This window comes from Eremomyces bilateralis, assembly GCF_010015585.1.
Source record: "Eremomyces bilateralis CBS 781.70 unplaced genomic scaffold P152scaffold_9, whole genome shotgun sequence".
In the NCBI taxonomy this organism is placed as follows: domain Eukaryota; kingdom Fungi; phylum Ascomycota; class Dothideomycetes; order Eremomycetales; family Eremomycetaceae; genus Eremomyces; species Eremomyces bilateralis.
The window spans coordinates 73124-93202 of NW_022985075.1; the positions used below are offsets into that span (position 1 = coordinate 73124).

General features: G+C 52.1%; 8 protein-coding genes across 8 annotated transcripts; 3 read left to right on the top strand and 5 right to left on the bottom strand.

Annotated features, from left to right (window-relative positions):
- Positions 1 to 265: 265 nt before the first annotated feature.
- On the bottom strand, positions 266 to 1379 carry P152DRAFT_473631 (uncharacterized protein; the record flags this gene model as incomplete). The annotated part of the gene is made up of 2 exons (XM_033681257.1): positions 266 to 1303; positions 1362 to 1379. 2 exons carry the CDS (start codon positions 1377 to 1379, stop codon positions 266 to 268), a joined length of 1056 nt encoding a protein of 351 aa, XP_033534089.1.
- Positions 1380 to 2915: 1536 nt separating this feature from the next.
- On the bottom strand, positions 2916 to 3770 carry P152DRAFT_473632 (EF-hand protein; the record flags this gene model as incomplete). Its single annotated transcript, XM_033681258.1, has 6 exons — positions 2916 to 2950; positions 3002 to 3214; positions 3270 to 3395; positions 3566 to 3581; positions 3666 to 3722; positions 3765 to 3770. The coding sequence occupies 6 exons, from the start codon at positions 3768 to 3770 to the stop codon at positions 2916 to 2918; spliced, it is 453 nt and encodes a 150-aa protein (XP_033534090.1).
- A 763-nt stretch (positions 3771 to 4533) lies between these two features.
- On the top strand, positions 4534 to 5655 carry P152DRAFT_383110 (t-SNARE affecting a late Golgi compartment protein 2; the record flags this gene model as incomplete). The annotated part of the gene is made up of 3 exons (XM_033675774.1): positions 4534 to 4556; positions 4616 to 5148; positions 5204 to 5655. Coding segments are annotated over 3 exons (1008 nt in total), but the record flags the coding sequence as incomplete, so codon positions are not given.
- Positions 5656 to 5876: 221 nt separating this feature from the next.
- P152DRAFT_416564 (acetate kinase) lies at positions 5877 to 7548 on the bottom strand. The gene is made up of 4 exons (XM_033677068.1): positions 7081 to 7548; positions 6929 to 7008; positions 6697 to 6879; positions 5877 to 6646 (listed from the first exon to the last, which is right to left on the bottom strand). The coding sequence occupies exons 1-4, from the start codon at positions 7384 to 7386 to the stop codon at positions 5977 to 5979; spliced, it is 1239 nt and encodes a 412-aa protein (XP_033534092.1). The 5' UTR covers positions 7387 to 7548; the 3' UTR covers positions 5877 to 5976.
- A 316-nt stretch (positions 7549 to 7864) lies between these two features.
- On the bottom strand, positions 7865 to 8966 carry P152DRAFT_481982 (Isochorismatase hydrolase). Its single transcript, XM_033681857.1, has 6 exons — positions 8829 to 8966; positions 8766 to 8781; positions 8628 to 8713; positions 8406 to 8544; positions 8064 to 8348; positions 7865 to 8015 (listed from the first exon to the last, which is right to left on the bottom strand). Exons 1-6 carry the CDS (start codon positions 8851 to 8853, stop codon positions 7937 to 7939), a joined length of 630 nt encoding a protein of 209 aa, XP_033534093.1. The 5' UTR covers positions 8854 to 8966; the 3' UTR covers positions 7865 to 7936.
- An 828-nt stretch (positions 8967 to 9794) lies between these two features.
- P152DRAFT_458303 (uncharacterized protein) lies at positions 9795 to 10053 on the top strand. Its single transcript, XM_033679423.1, has one exon. It carries the CDS (start codon positions 9826 to 9828, stop codon positions 10039 to 10041), a length of 216 nt encoding a protein of 71 aa, XP_033534094.1. The 5' UTR covers positions 9795 to 9825; the 3' UTR covers positions 10042 to 10053.
- A 473-nt stretch (positions 10054 to 10526) lies between these two features.
- P152DRAFT_466391 (Nucleotidyltransferase) lies at positions 10527 to 12254 on the top strand (the record flags this gene model as incomplete). The annotated part of the gene is made up of 5 exons (XM_033680690.1): positions 10527 to 11031; positions 11083 to 11154; positions 11206 to 11424; positions 11475 to 12068; positions 12208 to 12254. The coding sequence occupies 5 exons, from the start codon at positions 10527 to 10529 to the stop codon at positions 12252 to 12254; spliced, it is 1437 nt and encodes a 478-aa protein (XP_033534095.1).
- Positions 12255 to 15099: 2845 nt separating this feature from the next.
- P152DRAFT_340306 (uncharacterized protein) lies at positions 15100 to 19884 on the bottom strand. Its single transcript, XM_033675323.1, has 3 exons — positions 19269 to 19884; positions 17857 to 19218; positions 15100 to 17804 (listed from the first exon to the last, which is right to left on the bottom strand). Exons 1-3 carry the CDS (start codon positions 19642 to 19644, stop codon positions 15226 to 15228), a joined length of 4317 nt encoding a protein of 1438 aa, XP_033534096.1. The 5' UTR covers positions 19645 to 19884; the 3' UTR covers positions 15100 to 15225.
- Between the last annotated feature and the right edge of the window lie 195 nt (positions 19885 to 20079).

Sequence of the window (20079 nt, forward strand, 5' to 3'; positions counted from 1 at the left end):
TTGGAGAACACAAACAGCAATCGAATTAAAACATGTCAGACAAGAAAGGTACATCGAAGGAGGGAAAGAGAAAATAAAATCCACCATTCAAATCCATCGCCACAGGGAGAATCATGACGGAGGAAAGAGACAAACAGGTGCCATTCACCATCCTCAAGACGCCGTTGCTCCAATCCATTCACCCATGTGCCCATAGGAAAGCAAGAGAGTCGGATCTTAGTCTGCAAACCAACCACCTCCTCTCCAGCGCTCAATGTCCGTTGAGCTAGACCTTGGCATGTGGCTTCTCATGAGCAACCTGAACCTTGTTCAACTTCTTGATGGTCTCAAGGTCCGTCTTGACCACGAAGACCACCTCGGAAGGATGGTGGATAGGAATCGGCGTCGGCTGTGCAGGAGACAAGGGGGGTGCGCGGATGACCGGCGCCTGGGAAGGCGTGGGTTCCGCAGGGACTTCACCACGCTTATTTCCGTTGACAATGCCACCGTAGGTACGCGAGCAGGCCTCATCGTAGCAGATGTACTCGGCTTTGGTGGGAGTGACGACGATCTCCTTGGTGAAGCAGGCGGGAACAGTCTTGGATGAGATGACCGCGGTAGCGATCACAGTCGGATCACACCAGCTGGTCGTGGAGGTGAACGCGCCACAGACGAAAGGATCGCAGGGCGGGCAAGTGCGGTGAGGACCAGGCTTGCAATTGCAGCCAGGGTTGGTGTGGCAGGACTTGTCCCAATTGGATTTGTGATCGGAGGAAGGCAAGACGCCGATGTGCTTGTGCTTGTGATGGTGGACATGAACATTGGGGTCATCATGCTTGTCATCATCGTGATGATCGCTGCTATCATGATGCTTATTCTCCTTCTCCTTCTTGGGCTTCTCATTATTCTCCTTCTCCTTCTTGGGCTTCTCCTTCTCTGGCTTCTTTTCCTTGTGATGCTTCTTTTTCTTGCCGCAGTCCAACTTGACCGAGGAAGCAGCCTGGTCGCTCAACGGTGAAGCAGGGTTACATTTCCCGGAACGAGTGGCAAGCTCGTAGACTTCCATGGCATCACCGGCACAGCCATGAGACCGGTAAGTGGTGATGGAGCAATGTGACTTGTAGGTGTCGCCCTTCCAATGTCTCGGGAATGCCGCGAAGCTCCAGAAGGGATGGTCGATGTCTTTGCAGTGGCCCTCCTTGATATGCTCCCTCTCGGCAATCCGAGGTGACGTGCATTTTGGCTCACTGTAGAGCTCGACATGGGCCCGAACACTGTGGTGGGCGTCGGTAAGACAGAGGAGGGAGGCAAAAGCCCCAAAGATCTTGATGGTACATGTTAATGAAAAAGAAGTGTGAGGGACGATTACAGAAACAACTCACGATGACTTTCTTCACCATGGCGACTGATGTTCGTCTAGCTGGTGAGAGAATGTTCTTTCAGCACCTTCAGTGATGTCAGCGTCAGTCCACGAGGGGAATTCATGAGGTCAACACTCACCCGTGAAGATAGAGAAGAATGTTGGCGTGATATCAGTTCGATAAGTATAGTCGGATATCTAGAAAGGTCAGCTGCTGCCAATCACTGGGCACGAGTTGACGCGAGATGCTGGAGTTCGTGAAACGGAGGAATCCATAGAAAAATCATGGTCCCCTGCCGGATCTCGAGCTCGAGCAAATGTGGATGAAGATGAAGTGGGGAGAAGGGGGCTTTGCGGAGCTCAAACTCACCCGGTACGAGTAACTGAAGATGGGTGCTGTGAAGTGGAAGAAACACAAAACTGGGAGAAGGACGAGAGACCCTATGATGTTTATAAGGACCTCGCTGTTTCCCGTTCACGGACTGAAAACAATCCAAGTCCAGCAGTCGACATCTTCAATCGGCTGGAGAGAGAAAGCATGTACAATGTTCAGAATCGTAGGGAGATACAACAGGGCGGGAAGTAGAGACAGGGGAAATCCACGAGAAGATGGCAGGACCCGAAAGATCAACCAGTCGAAACAGTCCATAGCGGTCGGTTGGTCCAATCCGAGAGATTGCTTAGACTTAGGGAGAGGAAAGAAAGCTATAGACACGAGGCAGAGGTGCAGGTGCGCTACCAGTTGGTAAGTAGTCTCAATAGTGTTGGATGGAAAGACCAGCAGGAGATGCATAGGAGAACGGTTTCTCTCTGTACTACGATGAAACATCTTGAGATGGAGCGGTGACTTCTGATAGAACAATGACTCAGGATTGATAGAACCGACTCGTTGAAGCAAGTAGAGCTGTATATCACACGCCATCCAGTAGTGCACCGTCGAATTGGAAGTCCAGTAAATGGAAATGAGCATCTGATTACCCGCTCATCGCCATTTTTCGCATACCGTAGGTGCGTGAGGATGTCGTTCAAAAAGGGAAAGAGTCACTGGTAACTAGAAATGGAAGGCCCTCGACGCCGCACCTTCGCCAGTACGTTCAGACGTGCCGTGACCACATCCAATTGGTCAAGTCCCGTATTGTCCGAAAATTGAGAGAGCCGCCCAAGCGATCTTATCGCTGAAGCAATAGGGCATATGCATTGAAGGAGGGCTAGGGCCAAAGGTCACGGGGAGTAGTCTCCTTCTTCTTGAGCGATTGTGAGGATCTCTGCGGCGATCCAAGCAGGAGTGGGCGAGGACGAGAACGACATAAACTCCCGAGACCAGGGATAAGCTGAGACGAAACACGCTGACACGGGCAAGGGAATTGATTCGTTACTGAATTTTGAGGAACCAATGTCCTCCGCTCGGCTGAAGGTAGGTGACCGATCTCGCAAAAGCAGTGAAACGTAGGAAAGCCCGACAGTTCACCGAGCAGCTTGGACCAGTCTGACCGCATGTACCAACAGACTTCATTCACCACCGGATCTCAACTTCATTTCCACATCAAAGACTTATCCGCTCGAAACACGGGGGCGGTTACTTCTGCATCATGAGCTGCACAAACTCGTTGTCTTGGCATGGGGTGTCAGCAAGGGAATCGTACCACGGAACAGGGAACATACAGTCAATCCTGCCATCGCCATCCTGATCGGCCTCCCGGATCATCTCATCCACCTCGTCATCCGTCAATTTCTCTCCGATTGAGGTCATGACGTGGCGCAATTCGGCAGCTGAGATGAAGCCGTTGTTGTCACGATCGAACACCTTGAACGCTTCACGGATCTCCTCCTCGGAGTCGGTGTCCTTCATTTTCCTTGCCATCATCGTCAAGAACTCTAGTCGTAGACGTTAGCATCGACAATCGATTTCCGCTGCGCTTAATATACGGACCAGGGAAGTCGATCGTGCCATTGTTGTCGGCATCCACCTCGTTGATCATGTCTTGGAGCTCGGATTCGCTGGGATTCTGGCCAAGCGACCTCATCACGGTGCCCAACTCTTTCGTCGTGATTTGTCCTAGTATACCGGTCAATTCTGACGTCCAATTTCAACCTGATGCAATGCAGCGCGCAGGGATATTCAACAGGACGATTCGAAGAATGAATTCCCATGACATTCATCAACCGTTTCATATGGACCGTCTGCACACACTCTGCTAGTTTCGTATCCAGGGATGATCAACTCACCATCGCCATCCTTGTCCTATATCGCAGTAGACTGTGTCAGCCTCCCAATCGCAGACGGGCTTTGAGATAACCAGGCGGCCTTGAGGCACTTGCGACTTACAAAGAGGGAGAATGCTTCCTTAAACTCGGAAACTTGTTCTTCGGTTAGGGAGTCAGCCTAGTTGACAGTCAGCCTCGGAGCGCGACAACATCGCAGCACCATCATAGCATAGGAGACAGATTTCGTGGGGTCATGGTGGGGTTCACACCATTTTGGTAAGCTTGACCGGTCAAGAATGTTCCAAAGGAAATGAGTTGGGATGGCCGCGGGGGGATAATCGTGGTAACAGACGGGTTTTTCGTAGGATTGAGAGGATACTCAGTGCTGTACAAAGGCGAAAGGTTGAAAGGCGGAAGTCGTAGGAACTTGTTAGACTGGGGAAGATGAGTCCTGATGTTCAGATGTTGTCGCCTGTAGGTGGGGAATGTCTGGATCTGATGAGTGCCTGCAACGTAGCCGTCACGTGGATAGGGAGTCAGTTTGTTGGGCATCAAGCTTTATCGTTCATGTTTCAGCTGGTACTTTGCCTCATTGCCTGGCCATTTGGTGGGCGATCTGGCGGGCCCAGATACGGATGTACCGGTACTTGGGACACCAAGCATTCGTCACGTGCTGAGGCTCTCACTCATCAAGCTTCGATTATTATTTGTATGTATTACTGACAACACGTTTGGCATTGTCGATATATACGAATTAAGGAGCGAAAACTACTGTTGCTGAAGCCCCATTGTCCCATACCGTTCAAACAATCATACCTGGTATATTCCTTTTCACAAACCCACTCCATTGACTGTAGCCTTCTGCAACGTCATCACAAGGGAGCTTCTGGTTCGCATAGCCCTGCGGCAGAGGCCGCTGTCCTCCAGCGGTCGACATCTCCGCCCAACATAGAGGGAACTTGATGAGCGTCTGAGCTATTGGAGTCGCCATGTGGCGAGACCGGACAAACCTGTTGGTTGCCTGCCCTGTTGATTCAACTGTCCACGACACTGACATGTTGTGCCAAACAGGTACATCTCCTATCGACAATCCTACTCACATCACCCCGCAAAGAAATCACGATATGGCGGCCCAGCATTCAATGGATTCGGTGACAGTTCGTCCCTGGCGGAGGAGCGCCGCGGGCTTATGTCGGAGGGAGCGTTCGACAATACCGGCGATGCGGTCATAGAGATGGATCTCCTGCCGCCACGGTGGTTGGACATCCAGGACGAGATCAATGAGTACTTGGCTGAGATCGCAACCCAAACCCGGCGGCTGGAACAACTGCATCAAAAGCATGTGCTGCCGGGATTTGACGACGAATCGGTCAAGAAGTCGGAGGAGAAGGAGATTGAGCAGTTGACGCAGCAGATCACGAGGCGGTTCCAGGACTGTCAGAAGTCACTGCAGCGCTTGGATATGATGGTGCGAGAGGCAAAGCAACAGAGCAATTTGAGCAAAGGGGAAGAAACGCTCGCGAAGAATCTCAAGATCTCGATGGCAACACAGGTCGGTGATGTCAGTGCGTTGTTTAGGAAGAAGCAATCTGCGTATCTGAAGAGTAAGTGCTACGAGCAACGCAGCGTCTAATCTTCTGCAATCTAACCGTCATTTAGAACTCCGTCAGCTTGGTGGGTTTGCGTCGCCAATGCCACGCTCATCCACACCCTTGGCCGGTTCCTACACAGATCCCTCCCTGGAGGAATCCGAAAACGACAAATACTTTTCTCAATCGACCCTCCTCCAAAGCAAACAGCGCATGGCACAACATGGCAACGAAGCCGTGATCGCGCAACGCGAACGAGAAATCGAAGAGATCGCCCAAGGCATCATCGAGCTCTCTAACATCTTCCAAGACATCCAGAGCATGGTCATCGACCAAGGCACCATGCTCGACCGCATCGACTACAACGTCGAACGGATGGCGGTGGAGGTCAAAGCGGCGGATAAAGAGCTGACGGTCGCCACGGGATACCAGAAGAAAAGCATCAAGCGAAAGGCCATCCTACTGCTAGTCATCGTCGTGGCCGGGATGTTTATCCTGCTCTCGCTGAAACTCAGCAGCAGAGGTGGATCGACGCCTCCTCCACAGGAGCCCCCTCCGGCCAATGCTCCCCCTATCGAAGCTCCACCGCCCAGATGGCGAAGAGGAATCACTCAATTCGATCATACCTTGGATGATCCCATGGTGGACTGGAAGCGACGGCGAAGAAGACTCTCGTGGGATCCCTTGTCAACAACATTATAGCGTAATACCCTAATTGTAACCGTATCTGACTGATGAGCACACCTCAGCCAATTTCTCCCTGTTTGACTGCCTGCATACCGCGTCACCAGTTAAGCTGCGAACTTTCCTACGCAGTCCCTGGCCATTTGGAGCTGAATTTGGTCAACATCTCCTTCTTTGTTCACCGGAGTTCTCTCTTACCTGCTCATCTGTCTGGCAAACCAGCACCTTGTTCTTCGCGCCACTGGCTGAGATGTCCACCACTTCGTCCTCAAGCTCCTGTTCATTCTTGCCCGGATCAAGTTCAAACCCCAAACATCTCACCTTCTCTACCAGCTCCTTTCGCAACCTCGCGCCTTTCTCACCAATCCCTCCCGCAAACACCAACGCATCCACCCTCCCACCAAGCCTCACATAGTAACTCCCGACATACCCCAAAATCCTATCCACGAGGATATCAAACGCCAGCTGCGCCCCCTCACTCTTCCCTTCCGAAATCACCCCGAAGTCCGTCGTGCCCGCCAACGCTTTCCACCCACTCTGCTTGTTCAGGATGATTTCCGCCTGCGTGACATGCATATCCTTGGTGCTCTCCGGCGACAAGGTCCCCGCGTCGTTCGTGTAGTGGAACACCACGCTCGGATCAATGCTCCCGCTCCGTGTCGCGCCCGGAAGCCCCGCGAGCGGCGTCAGCCCCATAGTCGTGTCCATCGACTTGCCGCCCTGGATGGCGCACGCGGATGCGCCACTGCCCAGGTGGAGCGCGATGATGTTGAGCTCCTGAAGCGGCTTCTTGAGGAACTTAGCGGTGGATTTGGAAATAAACGCGTAGCTGGATATGTCAGGGAGGCAGGCGTCGAAAACGCAGGGCCGTGCACTCACGAAATGCCATGGAAGCCGTATTTCCGCAGCTTGTGTAATTTGGCCACCTTGGGGTCGATGGGATACGTGGAGATGTAGGTAGGGATAGTCGAATGGAAGGCGGTGTCGAAGAACGCAATATTCCTGGCCTGCGGAACCTGCTTTTGGACGGCTCGCACGAGCGCGAGAGCTCCCGCATTGTGACTGCGTTCGGTCAGTCGCAAAACGCAGTTGGAGAGAGTCGTTCCCCTACAGTGGCGCGAGGTCGGATAGCTCGTCGACCCTACGAAATGTTACTTGATCGAGCGCATGAGCGTCGTCAAAATCTCCGCCCTGTTGGTGGATGCGAGGTTAGAACGGAAGCCCCTTTTCAACGAAGCTAGGGAGGACTGGAGGGAGACGGACATGGACCACTCGATGGCAACAATATCCCACGTCGTTGTGGCTGGCGATCATCGGCAACCCCTCATCACCGATTAGATGCTTCAAAATGATCTCGAATGCATCTTCTTGCGATGTCACCCCTGGGACCTCTTTCTTCTCCGCATGCTCCCCGCGGTTGTATTTCAGGCTTGCCGGCGGAGCGGTCAGTCCGCTGACTTGAATCTCCGCTTCTTGATATGGGACTTTTCCACGCTCTTCATATGTATAGACGCTTACTTTCACGGAGCTTGAGCCGGCGTTGATTGACAAGATGGTTTGGGGAGCCATCGTGGGACTTAGTTAGGCCGGGGATGGAACTAGACTATGAGGGTGGGAGAATTAAATTATTAGGCACTTCTTCCACAGATGTTTCAGAGATTGGTTAATGATTGAAAGGATCACATTATAATGAAAGAAATCCGAACACATGATTTTCAAGTTTGATGCGTGATTATGACAAGTTTCCATCATGGGAGGGAGGGCTCAATTGCCATGTTGACATCATCACATGGAGTCCCCTACCATGGTTGGCCGATCCGCATGTCGAGGGCCATGGATAAATCGTACAACATTCAAGTACCTACCGTGATACCCGATAACTATACTCTGAACTGTGCTCCTATATAGCCAAGTTTTTCAATTGCATCTTGGTCTTTGATCAAAGCCTAGTCCATGGATTTATGTCTCAAAAAGCACTAGAAATCCGCGGAGGTGCTCCAATTACCCTCCCAGTCAATCACTATTAATGCAGGTAGCAAGATCTGTCGCCCTGTTCAATATCAATGGGACTTGTAAATATTCAATACTATGGCTATATCTTTCTAGACGAGGGCTAAGCTCACATCTTGCACAATGCCTGCATCGATTCCTTCGTGCTATCCTTCGTGTCTTTGACTAGCTTGGAGATATCTCTAAACCTACAAAAGTGTTAGTTGGCTAGATAGTTTCGACTAGGAATATCTTACTCCTGGATACCTGCATCTCCCATGCATTCATACAGCCAACTCTCGCTGGTTGTAACGATAGCTCCTTGAGCACGAAGCCGCGCGAGTGCAATTGGAATCTCTTCTTTGTTGCAACTTGAGACTCCGTCGGCTAGCACATATACCTTGTGGTTATCCTTGAGCAGATCCAACGTCGTCTGGGCCACGCATATGTGGGACTCGATGCCCACGATAACGACCTCCAGAGGGCGCCCGCCCGGCGAAAGCTTCCCGGCGTTTCTCAGAGCCTCCTTCACTTCATCTGTCCTACATAACGGTCTCAGCATCAATTTCAATCGGAGATGTGAACAGGATCTTCCATACCACATAGAGAACAACGATTTGTCTGCATGAACCAGTGTCTGGATGCCTCCGGGACAATCAAGCTGCAATTCAGGACATGTCTCGCCGAGCTTGCCTTTCAGTTGCGTGGTTGCAACGACGGGGAAATTCAGGATTTTGCCTATTCTCTTCGTAAGTGATTACCCCGAGTGGATGAGAACAAAGAGGTGCCCCTGAGATTGGATGGCAGGTAGAAGAACATACTGGCTTGCAGTAGCTTCTGCGTCGTAGCGAGTACGGCGGGATATTGATAGATCGCGGGCCTGAACTTCTCCTGCAAGTCACAAACGCTACTGCTGCTTAGATATATATCCCTCAGATTGCGCTTGGGTCTACTCTTACAACAGGATGGGATTTACTAAAATAGCGTTAGTGGAGTGAATGTTGCATGATGGTTGGACATACGCAATCGTCGGCTAGGACTCGCCATGGCTATTATTAGGGTTATATCGGAATTCAAACCCTGATCAAGAAGCGAGAAGTTAGAGGATTAATCGAGTTATTTATACGATCAATATAGTTGAAAGAATTAGATCAATGAGGTCTAGAACAGATGCCAGCCATCAGAAGACCGCTGTTGAAGCTCAAGAGTCAAGTCCATGTATTTGTACCCGCTTACCCGACACGGTCTCCCGATGGGCTTAGTTAGCGGCGGCAGCATCTCCGTTGACCATTCTCACCATACATAGACATTTAGACATTAGTACTTAGTACTTGGATACTTATTATCCCCAGGACCAGTCCATTACTTCATGGAGCTGCTCGATGTGTGTTTCTGTTCCTTGCTCGTGATTATGAAGTCTACCAGTACAATATGGTATTGGACGACAAGTCTGGATGCTCTGGGTTCTAACACGATATGCTCTAAATAAAGGTCATGGTGTAACAAATTGAACACCTTCTCAGTTCTTGCAGGTTGCCAGCACGATCAGACTATCGGAATCACTTAGACACGGACGGGTATGCGTGAAATACTGAAATTGTACACATGTACCGGGTACTATGGTGGGTATCCGCCTCGGCGCGTGCCCGCATGGATATCGAGGAGGGTTTAATTTGGGCTAATTAACCTGACTTCACTACCCAAGCACGTGTCTCTGGGCCTCTGGGGAAAGTATTAGAGCCTGAGAACAATGGAAACATATGATCGTGATAACCGGAAAGACTACTGCGTGTATGCATCGAGAAATCTGTATTACTGCGGCTAGGATTGGTAAGGTATGAAGCGGGGACTGGACAAAACCTTGGGATAACTACTGGTATTTATACAGCATTATAGACCATATCTGGCTCATTATGGCTCACCCTAAATAATATACAGATACATACTTAATAACTTACGGATGACACCGAATGCGGTAGATTGCGCTGTCAGATTTATCATTTATGGTTCTCCAATCTTATGGCCCTGCACTATTCGCATGTGGCGATGATGAAAAGCAACTGGAGTAATTCCTGGTATCGAATTCCCGCCCTGTATTCCGCCTATGGTATCGCTATTGTCTCTTGCATCTATTTCAATGTGCTGGCAGTAAAATACAGTAATAGAGTGTGTACCGGCACAGTACCAGCGGCACGGTGGAGAATGAATCGCGCCTCTAATCCCGATATACGCTAAGGCTTTCTGTACTGGAACTTTTGGCCACCTCCACTACCAATGCTTCTTTCACCATCTGCTTCTCTGCTATCTTGATAACCCGTGTATCTCCATTTCCCGTCAGTCTGGGCCTCCGATCCTGTACCACAACATCTATCGTTTGAGCGCCTCCGTTGTCTGTTCGAAGCCGGCCCAGCTGCACCCCCCGCCCTTCCCTGTCTTCGATCCTCGATACCGGATAACATCCAATCTTCCATAAGCCGTGGGAAATCCTGCACAAAAGTTTCGCACACTGACGCGTATCCCTCGAGCCTCGAATATTCTATTCGTTGGGCGCTTTGTCCCAAAAAGCAGAAGTCGCGGGTGACACCTTGAAATCTGGAAAAGTGGCTGCTTCTACAGCAAAGCTCGATGGGAATAATACGCCGTCAACCTCAAATCCCGTTGGCAGAGCGCCGATGACGACCGGCGAAAGGACAGCTATGGGCGATCGACCCATGAAGGACATGCAACTTCCCCTCTCTTCACGGCCTCCCCTCGTGGCACAGCTCTCGAACTCCGTTCCGAACACACCGCACCAGTACGCGCGTGACTTTACCCGACGATCAAGAACACCTTCACCGACGGGCGCGCTGGGGAGCCATTCGCCCAGATCTGTCGTTTCCGAGGCGAATGGATACCTTTCATCGCTGCCGAGATCGCGACCGGTATGCAAGTACGAAACCAGTTCGGCTTTCAGCCGGCGGCGGATACCGTACAACATCGGCGATGAACTTTTGCTGAAAGAGAAGGGGGTCAAACGCTCGTTGGATGAAGAGGAGGAACGGAGACTGGAAAATGACATGGCCGACCTTTTCCGAAAGCTGGAACCGTCCAAGGAAAGCGAGCAAAGAAGACAGCGGCTGGTAGAGAAGCTAGAGGAAATACTGCATCGCGAATGGCCGGGAAATGAGTTCAAGGTCCACGTCTTTGGTTCTTCTGGAAACTTGCTATGCACAAGCGATTCTGACGGTATGTGTGATGCTATTGTCGTCGGCATCAATGAGCTAACTGTTGACATAGTGGATATCTGCATTCAAACGTCTATGAAGAAACTCGAAACAATGCACATCTTAGCGGAAGCTTTGGCAAATAGTAAGTTGCCTCATCGCAATGATTGCTCGGTATTTCCTGACACGAAGGCAGATGGCATGCAAAAAGTAATATGCGTTGCGTCAGCCAAAGTCCCGATTGTTAAGATATGGGATCCGGAACTAAATCTTGCCTGCGACATGAACGTCAACAACACCCTTGCTTTGGAGAACACTCGTATGATCAAAACTTACGTCCAGATTGACAAGAGGGTTCGGCCGTTGACGATGATTATCAAATACTGGACCAAACAGAGAATCCTCAATGATGCTGGTAAGACGGCTTGACACGAAGCGGCAAGGACCATAATCTAACGTGAACAGGTATCGGCGGCACTTTAAGCTCTTACTCTTGGATTTGCATGATCATTAACTTCCTTCAAACGCGGAATCCTCCTGTCCTCCCTACACTACATCAATCACCGCACAAAGAAGCCGTCTCGAATGATGGCACTGACTCAGGGTTTGCTGATGACCTTGCTGAGCTTCAAGACAAGAGCTCAAATGAAGAGTCCCTCGCTGAACTTCTCGTTGGGTTTTACCGAAAGTATGCGCACGAGCTCGATTACGAGAGGTCGGTGATTTCAGTTCGACAAGGGAGGGTATTGACCCGGAAAGAAAAGGGATGGGACGGGGCGTCAAAAGAAGGTCAATGGCGGCTCTGCATTGAGGAGCCATTCAATACATCGCGTAACCTGGGCAATTCGGCCGATTCAACGGCTTTTCGGGGGATTCATCTCGAGTTACGGCGAGCATTTGACTTCCTGGCCAACAAGGCGGATCTGGACGGATGCTGCGTCGCATTCAAATTTCCAGTAGAAGAGAAGTCCTCTCATATATTCAGGAAACCGGCGCCAAAAGCAGCTTTGCAACCCCAACTTCCCAGCCAAGGCACGAGAGGCGGTCGAGGCGGAATGGGTGGTCGTGGAAATCGTCACAACAACAGTTCGAAGTCCCAGCAAGGATATAGGCGAGCATCGACGTCGACATTCCCAAGCAATTTCCGCTCTCCATATCCCAACGGCGCGTTTCTAAGCTACCCCTCCACCGACTACAGCCAGGCGAATCTGGATGCACTTCGCCAATCGTTCAACCTGCTCGTAATGCAGCCGCAGGACACTATGCGGAATCAAGCTGGCCAAACGCCGCTCTACCTTCATCCTTCGGGAGCCCAAGGCCGTGGACAATTGCCAATGCAAGGCCAAAATGCGATACCAGCGAGCTCATTACCGTGGGCACAGCCGTACGGCTATCCTCTACCACCCATGTCAAATGCTTCTATGGGGAGTCAACCCCGAACAAATTCTACCCCTCTACCCCAAGGCTATTTCCCTACCTCCAGCGGGTTATCAAGCCCGAGAATAGCAGACATTGCTGGAGGCAACATGCAAAACTATTACCCGTACGGATATGGTGCGGAACAGTCCCAGCCACTTACTCCGTCAGCCTCCTTTGATGGAACCAGAACAAACCCATCTTCTCCGTCGTTGTCACAAAGCACTCCTGCTTTTCGTCGACAACGGACGGATACTCTAAATGGCATCCAGAACAGCACTACCCGTTCGCAGTCGCAACCGGCACGACCGCATACCGATTCCTCGGGACAGCCAACATTTGCGCTTCCCGCCGCGGCCAGTAATGTGCCACCGGGATACCAGGAATTCATAACTATGAGCGGCGACGTGCCGCCCAACATGCTAGCGGTGGAACAATATCCACAAGCAGGTCAGGGATACATGCCCGAGGGGTCCAATCGCGCCGTACCGAAGGGCTATGTCGGATGGTTTCTTGGCGGTACAGCGCACAATCCTGTCCCGTATTCGAGCCTCCAAGTTGCTCCTATCCCACCGTATTCGGAGATCGAGCTAAGACGGAAACGTCCATCACAAGAGCTGGTGCAACCGCTGCTGAATAGCTCAAGACGGCGATCGTCCCGCTCTCCTTCACCACTAAGCCAGGAGCCGAGTGAGACTTCTGGTGGCCCTCGATCTGCTCCTCCTACCAGCTCGACGACTCGAAATGCTACATCAAGGTTCGAGCAACCGAGTGATGGTAATTTCCTCATTGTCAATGGTTCCTATGCTCCAAGTGCAACCCAAGACGACCCTCAGGATTGGATCGAGGACTTGAACTCTCCTGGCGGACCGAACGGACTTGGACTTGACTATGAGCCTATCCGCTGGTCTGACGGTACCGAGACACCGCTCCTTTCAGATAGCCAGATCATCCACCCGCCTCATCCTGAGGTGCCTGGTGAAGAACTCACGGCTGTGAATGACTATCCACCAAGCAGTTCCTACCAGCATGGATTTGGGGATCACGATCGCTTCAGCATGACGCCGCCGAGGCAGAAGCGGGATGGCGCGGCAACAGCTTCATCGAACACCTTGCGAGTTAGCACGACTCCACCGTCAGAGAAGCGTTCCCCGCTCATGAGTCCGTCATCTCAGAACGCCAACACTGAGCAAAACCGCCCTACGATCGGCGAGACCCCGATTAAAAATGCCCCGTTCCTCTCCCCTGTCCGCGAGATTGTCACCCCCTCGCCCACCACCACTCGAAGTCATTTGCCTCAGACTGAAGCGGCTACCCCCTTCTCGGTGACTACCACTCGTCAACCGGCCTCATCCGGGGTCAATGGCCACACACCCTTTCCAGCACCACCCACGCCTCTTCCCAACCCGACCGTTGGCGGCGAAGGGGTCAGTTCGACGAACCATGCCAGTGAGCAGCTGCCTGCCCCGCAGACGCAGCCATCATCGGCGTCGAGTGCCATGCCACCCCAGCCGCAATCGTCATGGCAGAGCGCAGGAAAAAAGAAGAAGCCGAGAAAACGGAGTAGAAGCGGAGCGGAACCCAAACCGGGAAGGATCGAGCCGCTGCCTGCGAACGAGGAGGAGCGGAAAGGAGGATAAGCGACGTGCATGTCGGTATAGCCTGTTGAGCGGAGCGGAACCGGGGATTCTGAGAGCGAGCGGATCTGAAATTGATGCACTGCTCTTTACTTGTACGCCGCTATGTGTGGCGGGGGACATACTCATATCTAGCAACTTGCCGACAAGGTCTCTAAGTGCCTGGATTTGGTTCATGGCCATACCGCCTGAACGGGACGAGCGTCAAAGCTACGGGCTTCGAAAACAAAAACAACATGTCTTAGATCACACCACAAGGCGTCGGATTCGGATCTACGAAAGCGCAGTCTTCCGCTTGGGATAAGGGTTACAGCAGTTCGGCTATGCATATGGAAGCGCGCAAGGCATGTTCGGTACTTTGGTTTTGGACTGGACCTTAGGTTCATGGAATGACGGTCTCTGTTTTGGCGTTTTCCAATGAATCACCCAAAGCGGGAAAGCTAGCGTAGCGATAACCTCGAATGAAGCTTTGATACTTGCTTGCACTTGACTTTCCGTTTCTTTTGGCTGGCAACCCCATTTCTGGGCGTCGAAACGGAGGATACCGCTCGCATAGTCTAGCTATGATATCGTGTGTGCACTGGGGCACAGCACAATGAATCGACGAAACGAAGGGAAAAGGGAAAAGATTAGGCATCTATTACATCAAGTAGGATAGACTCGATAAATCAGTCATCTCTTTCCAAATGAGCGAATTGACAATTTGGCCGTCACGATGAAGGGGCTAGACGATGGCGATATCACAGCGACGAATACAAGGCCTAGAGTGAAAAGTTGGAAGCATCGTGCGTTGCCTTCTAGTATAGACCGATCCGACAATATTGTTAAGCGCCCAATATCGAAATGACAGCATGAGAGTCGTGGTATATGCGTATCTTGCCAACCTGTGCCCAAAGAAGGAATTTTTTTCATGGCCGAACCCTTATATCAAAAGACTGTAACAGGCTGCGATTTTCCGTCCACCTTTTTTCTTACCCGTCTTGTCATCCATGATTGCCACTGGGAAGCCGAAAGGCACCGTAAAGACGTGTCAGACTATGGTGATGTGCATTGAAGCACTCCGACAATTCTCATAGTGACTCCATGTTGGCAGTTTGCTCTATCCAGTAGAGCGTTGCTTTCCCTGATCAGATGAAACTGTGATCCAAACGCCCTCTTTATTTTCATGCTTCGACGGGCCGCTGAAGCGGCGTGATACCGCGATCAATGCGATCCGCCCCGATCCCCGTCGTGCCGTCATCCTCACTCTCACTCTTTTCTGTGACGATATCATCTCCCTTCAATTGCTCACCGTTCGTCGACCCGGCCGCCTGTTTCAGCGAGGCTGCCGGGCTCTCCGCAGACCGAGAAGTCGATCCTTTCCTTGCTATTCTCCTTTCGCGGATTGTGCTAGGCGTCTTGAATCCATCCGACGACGCCTTATCAGCGTCACCCACACTTCCTAATCGCCCTTTCGGGGTTCCTTGGAATGTATTTCGGGTGCTGGAGCTCGCGATGGAATCCGAGCGCCCCTTCTCCACCGAACCGCCTGTTTCATCGCCAGGGTCGGTTGAAGCAGATGCGCCTTGACCCGGTAGCGACGTGGTTGCCTGCTTCCGCGAGCGCAGCCGCTCTTCGGCGGACATGTTCGCCCATTCCGACCCGAATGTAATGACGCTTGCTTTCTTGCCATGCACGGTGAAACTCCCTGATGCTCGTGTAAGGCCTTCGGTCTCGCTAGCCGGTGCGTTGTCTGCAGCGGTGACGCTAGAAACGGAATCTTTCGCTTTGCGGTGTCTCTGGGATGACCTGATGTCGCGTGGCTCGCGGAGGGACCGGTGGAGACTGCGTCGAACCTTAGACTTGGAGTCGGGACTCCCGGCGATGAAGGACAAGTCGACTTCTGACTCGCTCGCGGTGTCTTGGCGGCCATCGAAAGGCTGAGTCGGGTCGGATTCGCGCAGTTGCTCAGCTTCGTTGTCCCCAAGCGTTGGAGTGAGATAGGTGGATAATCGGGGTGATTCGGGGCCCATGTAGGACGAATCGCGATGCGCTGGGCTGCCTGAGCCACTGACAGCGGAGCTGCGACGATTTGCCTGAGTGGAAATGGTAAGAGGGCCGAGGGATCCACGATGGAATGCCGGACTGCGTTGTGGGGTGTTCTCGGGAGGGGTGCGGAAGTCGTCCTCTGCTTCTGCATCCGTGGACGAGATCATTGAAGATTGAGTCTCGGGCCGAGTAGACACCACAGGGGACTGCGGCTCCTCCGAGATATGCGCTCCGTTCACATCTGATTGAGCGCCGTTCAAAGGTGTAGGCAAAGACTTATTTGAAGACCTGGAAATGACCGGGGTCAATGATGACAGATCCAAGGAGTGTTTGGCCGACCGTTCTAGCCTCGATGCGGCATCGCTGGTGATTGTCTTTTCCTCCTCAAGCGCGGCGACCAGAATATCTCGATGGCACTTCAAGCGCCACATTTCATAACGTGACCATTTAAGTTGCGCCGCAATCCGCCCAGCGCTGTGGACCAGCTGGTCCCTAGTCTTCGGCTGAATCGGAGCCAGGATCATCAGATGTCTTGCATCCCTCAAGTGGTCGTCGATTCGCTTGATTGCGTGGTTCAATTGATCTTCCGCCTCAGCGATCTTTTTCTGCATATCAGTTTGTCGCGCCTGGCTGATCTGCAATGCCAGATTGTGGTCGATCCTGCCGCTTGATATCGTCACCTCGCCGGTTGCTGTTTGCACAGACTGTGCGTTTGTACCCGAGTCGAGGCGTCGCAGAGCCCTCTGTCGCTGTCCTTCGTAGTGGCCACCCACCAATCCCTTTTGGCGGATTTTGGCCGTCCTGAACGCAGCGTGATGGTTTAGCTTCGCCATCCAGTCGTTTAGATCCACTTCGCTGTCGGCAAGGAAGACTTCTTCGGCAGAATTTTGATGCACGATAAGGAAAGCGTTCTTGTGTTTCCGGTAACTGGTGTCCAACAACGCAACACCTTGCTCAGTCGAAACCATATAGTCCGGTTTGAAGCTCTGTAGCCTGGGACGGAATGTCACCGAAGCTCCTGCATTTCCTTGCCTGATATGAGCGTCGTATTGGTGCATCAAGCCTTTCACCCATCCGACGTTCTTGAAGAAGCATAAGCCGGATCCGGTGAGGATGGCTCCCCATTCCTGCCAGGGGGAACGAGCCGTCTTCTTCTTCGGATCCTTCCGCCAGAGAATGCCGACTTTGTCGACAGGCAGATCCACGACACCGACTTGGGCGTCTTCGGGATTATCGATGGTAGATGGCGACATGAACGCATCAGGCCGAGATCTTAACGATTCAATCTGAATAACTCCGGTCTTGGAGCTTTTCAGTAGCTTTTTCACGTCGAAGTTCTGTGTGTATGCGAAAGGGTCATCCAAGCCCAGGACTTCCTTAATCGCAGGTCGAATCGTGTCGAGGCGGGTTTCGAGAATGAGGGTATAAGGATCGATAGGCTGGTTTGTTGTCCTCTTTATTGGTTCCGCGATAACACTCTTGGCGACGTTTTTCTTCTTCTTCGAGTGGAGTTGTTTGATATCTTCGTCGTCTTCGACTCGAATGAACGGTGTATAGACGATATTGTCATAGAAACATCCAAGTACATCATTCGACACTCCTTCTATCGATGAGTTCTTCAAGTAGTCCACACGAGACATCTTCCGTTTGTTATTTCTGTTGAAAGCATCGGTCTGAAGGATCAGGATCGAGAAGGATATGAAGTATGCCTTTTCTACTCTGCATTAGTAACGTTCCCCATCCTAAAGCACCAAGGAGAAACTTACCAGCTGAAACAAATATCCCCGGGTTGCACTCATGGTAACGATCAGAAAACCCCTGCAACATTCGATCGATCTGTTGCGTTTCTTTTGGAAGATCAACCTGCATCAACAGCTTACGAACCGACATATCCAAAGGCTCGCCAAAGAAAGCAAACTTCCGCATGAAACTCCGCATCACGGCAAGCGAGAAGTCGTCGCTTTTCTTCGAAATGATACTCGCGATATCTCGGAAGTCAATAACTTTCTCGACTCGCTCCAGGTATTTGACAGCGGACTCTCCCTCCTCCCTGTCCGGCAAGGGAAGGGTTTCACGACTGATACTGAACGAATTCCCATGTGATGCGAATCCGGTACTCGTCTCGCTTCGGTGCATCAAGGATCCATGAGCAGGGGATTGCGGTTCGGAACCTTGGCGGAACCGCTGGCTTAAGCCGAAAAGGTTGCTAAAGCTGTTCCTACCAGCAGTGGACGTGGACGTTCGTCCGCTGCCGGCATTGCCTCCGCCATGTGGGAATAGCGGGGTCGGAGGGGTGCCATCCTCTGACGCAGCCCGAGTCGATCCCATGGTGGACGAGCGCTGGCGGAGTCGGTGGAAATGCGGAGGAATCAGGGTCGGGGAGGATCGTGCGGATTGTATGGAATCGTTACGCAGAAAGGCGCCCGGGGCGGCGTAGATCACAGAAGTTGCAGCGAGGGTTGCTGGCGAGGAGGGGAAATTTGCGGCTCCATGGTCGCCATGCACAGCAGGAGGGGATTTAGTAGGGTCGCAATGGTCGGCTTGAGCAGAGTCGGAGTATCCATTAGAGGACATGTAACTCCTGGCGCTCGTCGAAGGCCGAGGGCTTGCGACAGCTGTGTTGGATAAGTCTTTGTCGTCAGGTGGCGGCTCGATCGTGACAGGGACGGGCTGCACCCTTGTCCGACTTCTACTTCGGCGAGGCAAGAAGACTTTGGACATTCGGTTGCCTGCAAACTTCGAGGAGCGACCGCGATTTAGCACCTTCTTTGATCCCGCCTGTTTGTCACCGGTCCCATCGTCGGCCGGTGCAGGCGTCGGAGGTGCCAGATGGACGGGGTCTATTTCGCTGCCCTCCGCGACTGACGAACCATCTCCGCCGTTCTCAATGTGATTGGATTCTATAATGGGCCCCGCACCTTTGGAACCTCGCATACTGCCAAAGAATCGTCTCCGCGACCTGTCGTCCATAGATTTCCTGCCTTCTTCCCGATCTAATTGTGGTGCGAATAAGTTGGGCTTCGATTTGGGGGACAATCGAAGTTTTTGCTTCTTCGCTGGCGGTGGAGGGATCGGGGGGCTTGGAGACGGCGCAGTCATGACAATCGAAGGAGTATCCGCATTCACATCTGCTTCAATTAGCTGAAGCACAGGTCGCGATATGCTCGGGACTACCCACCGGTTGGAATGGTTGGAACAGGAGGGACGGCCTGTTTCCCTATCTCGGCGCGCTGGTGTTCTCTAGCCCTCATTGACAACTGGCTGTCGGACGCATTTCGGAATCGAAGTATACTGAACCTTCGTGTATTCGCTGTGGGTTCTTGAATGGGAGGCGAAGGAGGTGGTTCCACAAAGGCGGACATCCTTTTAAAGGCGTTGATTGACTGCTCGGGGCGGGCATCGTGGGATGAAGCCCTCGAACGGAAGTCGGGTGCGTCGAGGGAAGTCGCCGATCGAGCATTACGGGTATTCTGGAAGAGCTCCGAGGGGTCCAGTGTGCTTCGCCGTCCCAGATCCGGACGACTGCGGTTGGACTTGAGGCCTTTGAGAGGCATTGCGACGATGTGAGTATGGCGGGACCATCTACACACTGATGGCCTGGGACGCACGACTCTAGCTCATGGGCATGGCGAGAGGATATATGATGCGAAATAGGAAAGACAGGAGGGATTTGGTGAGATTTGAGTGATTTGACAGCTCAAGGCGGATCTCACAATGCGGTCTGGAGCAGTCGTAAGTCGTTCGTAAATCGTAAGGCTAGTTTGGATTCCTCCACTGTATTACTTGGTCGGCGCAGTAAGTCCTACTAATACCTAAAGACCCAGTAGAATAGAGTAGTGTGTGCAGAGCAGTCAATGCGCTGACGTGTAAGACGGAAGAAATGGTGAAAGCGCAACGGCTGTCGCGAGCTCCGTCTAAGTGAGTGACTTCCTGCACTGCACAGGATAATAACCAGGAGGTAATGATCAAAATAGCAACGTATATTATTT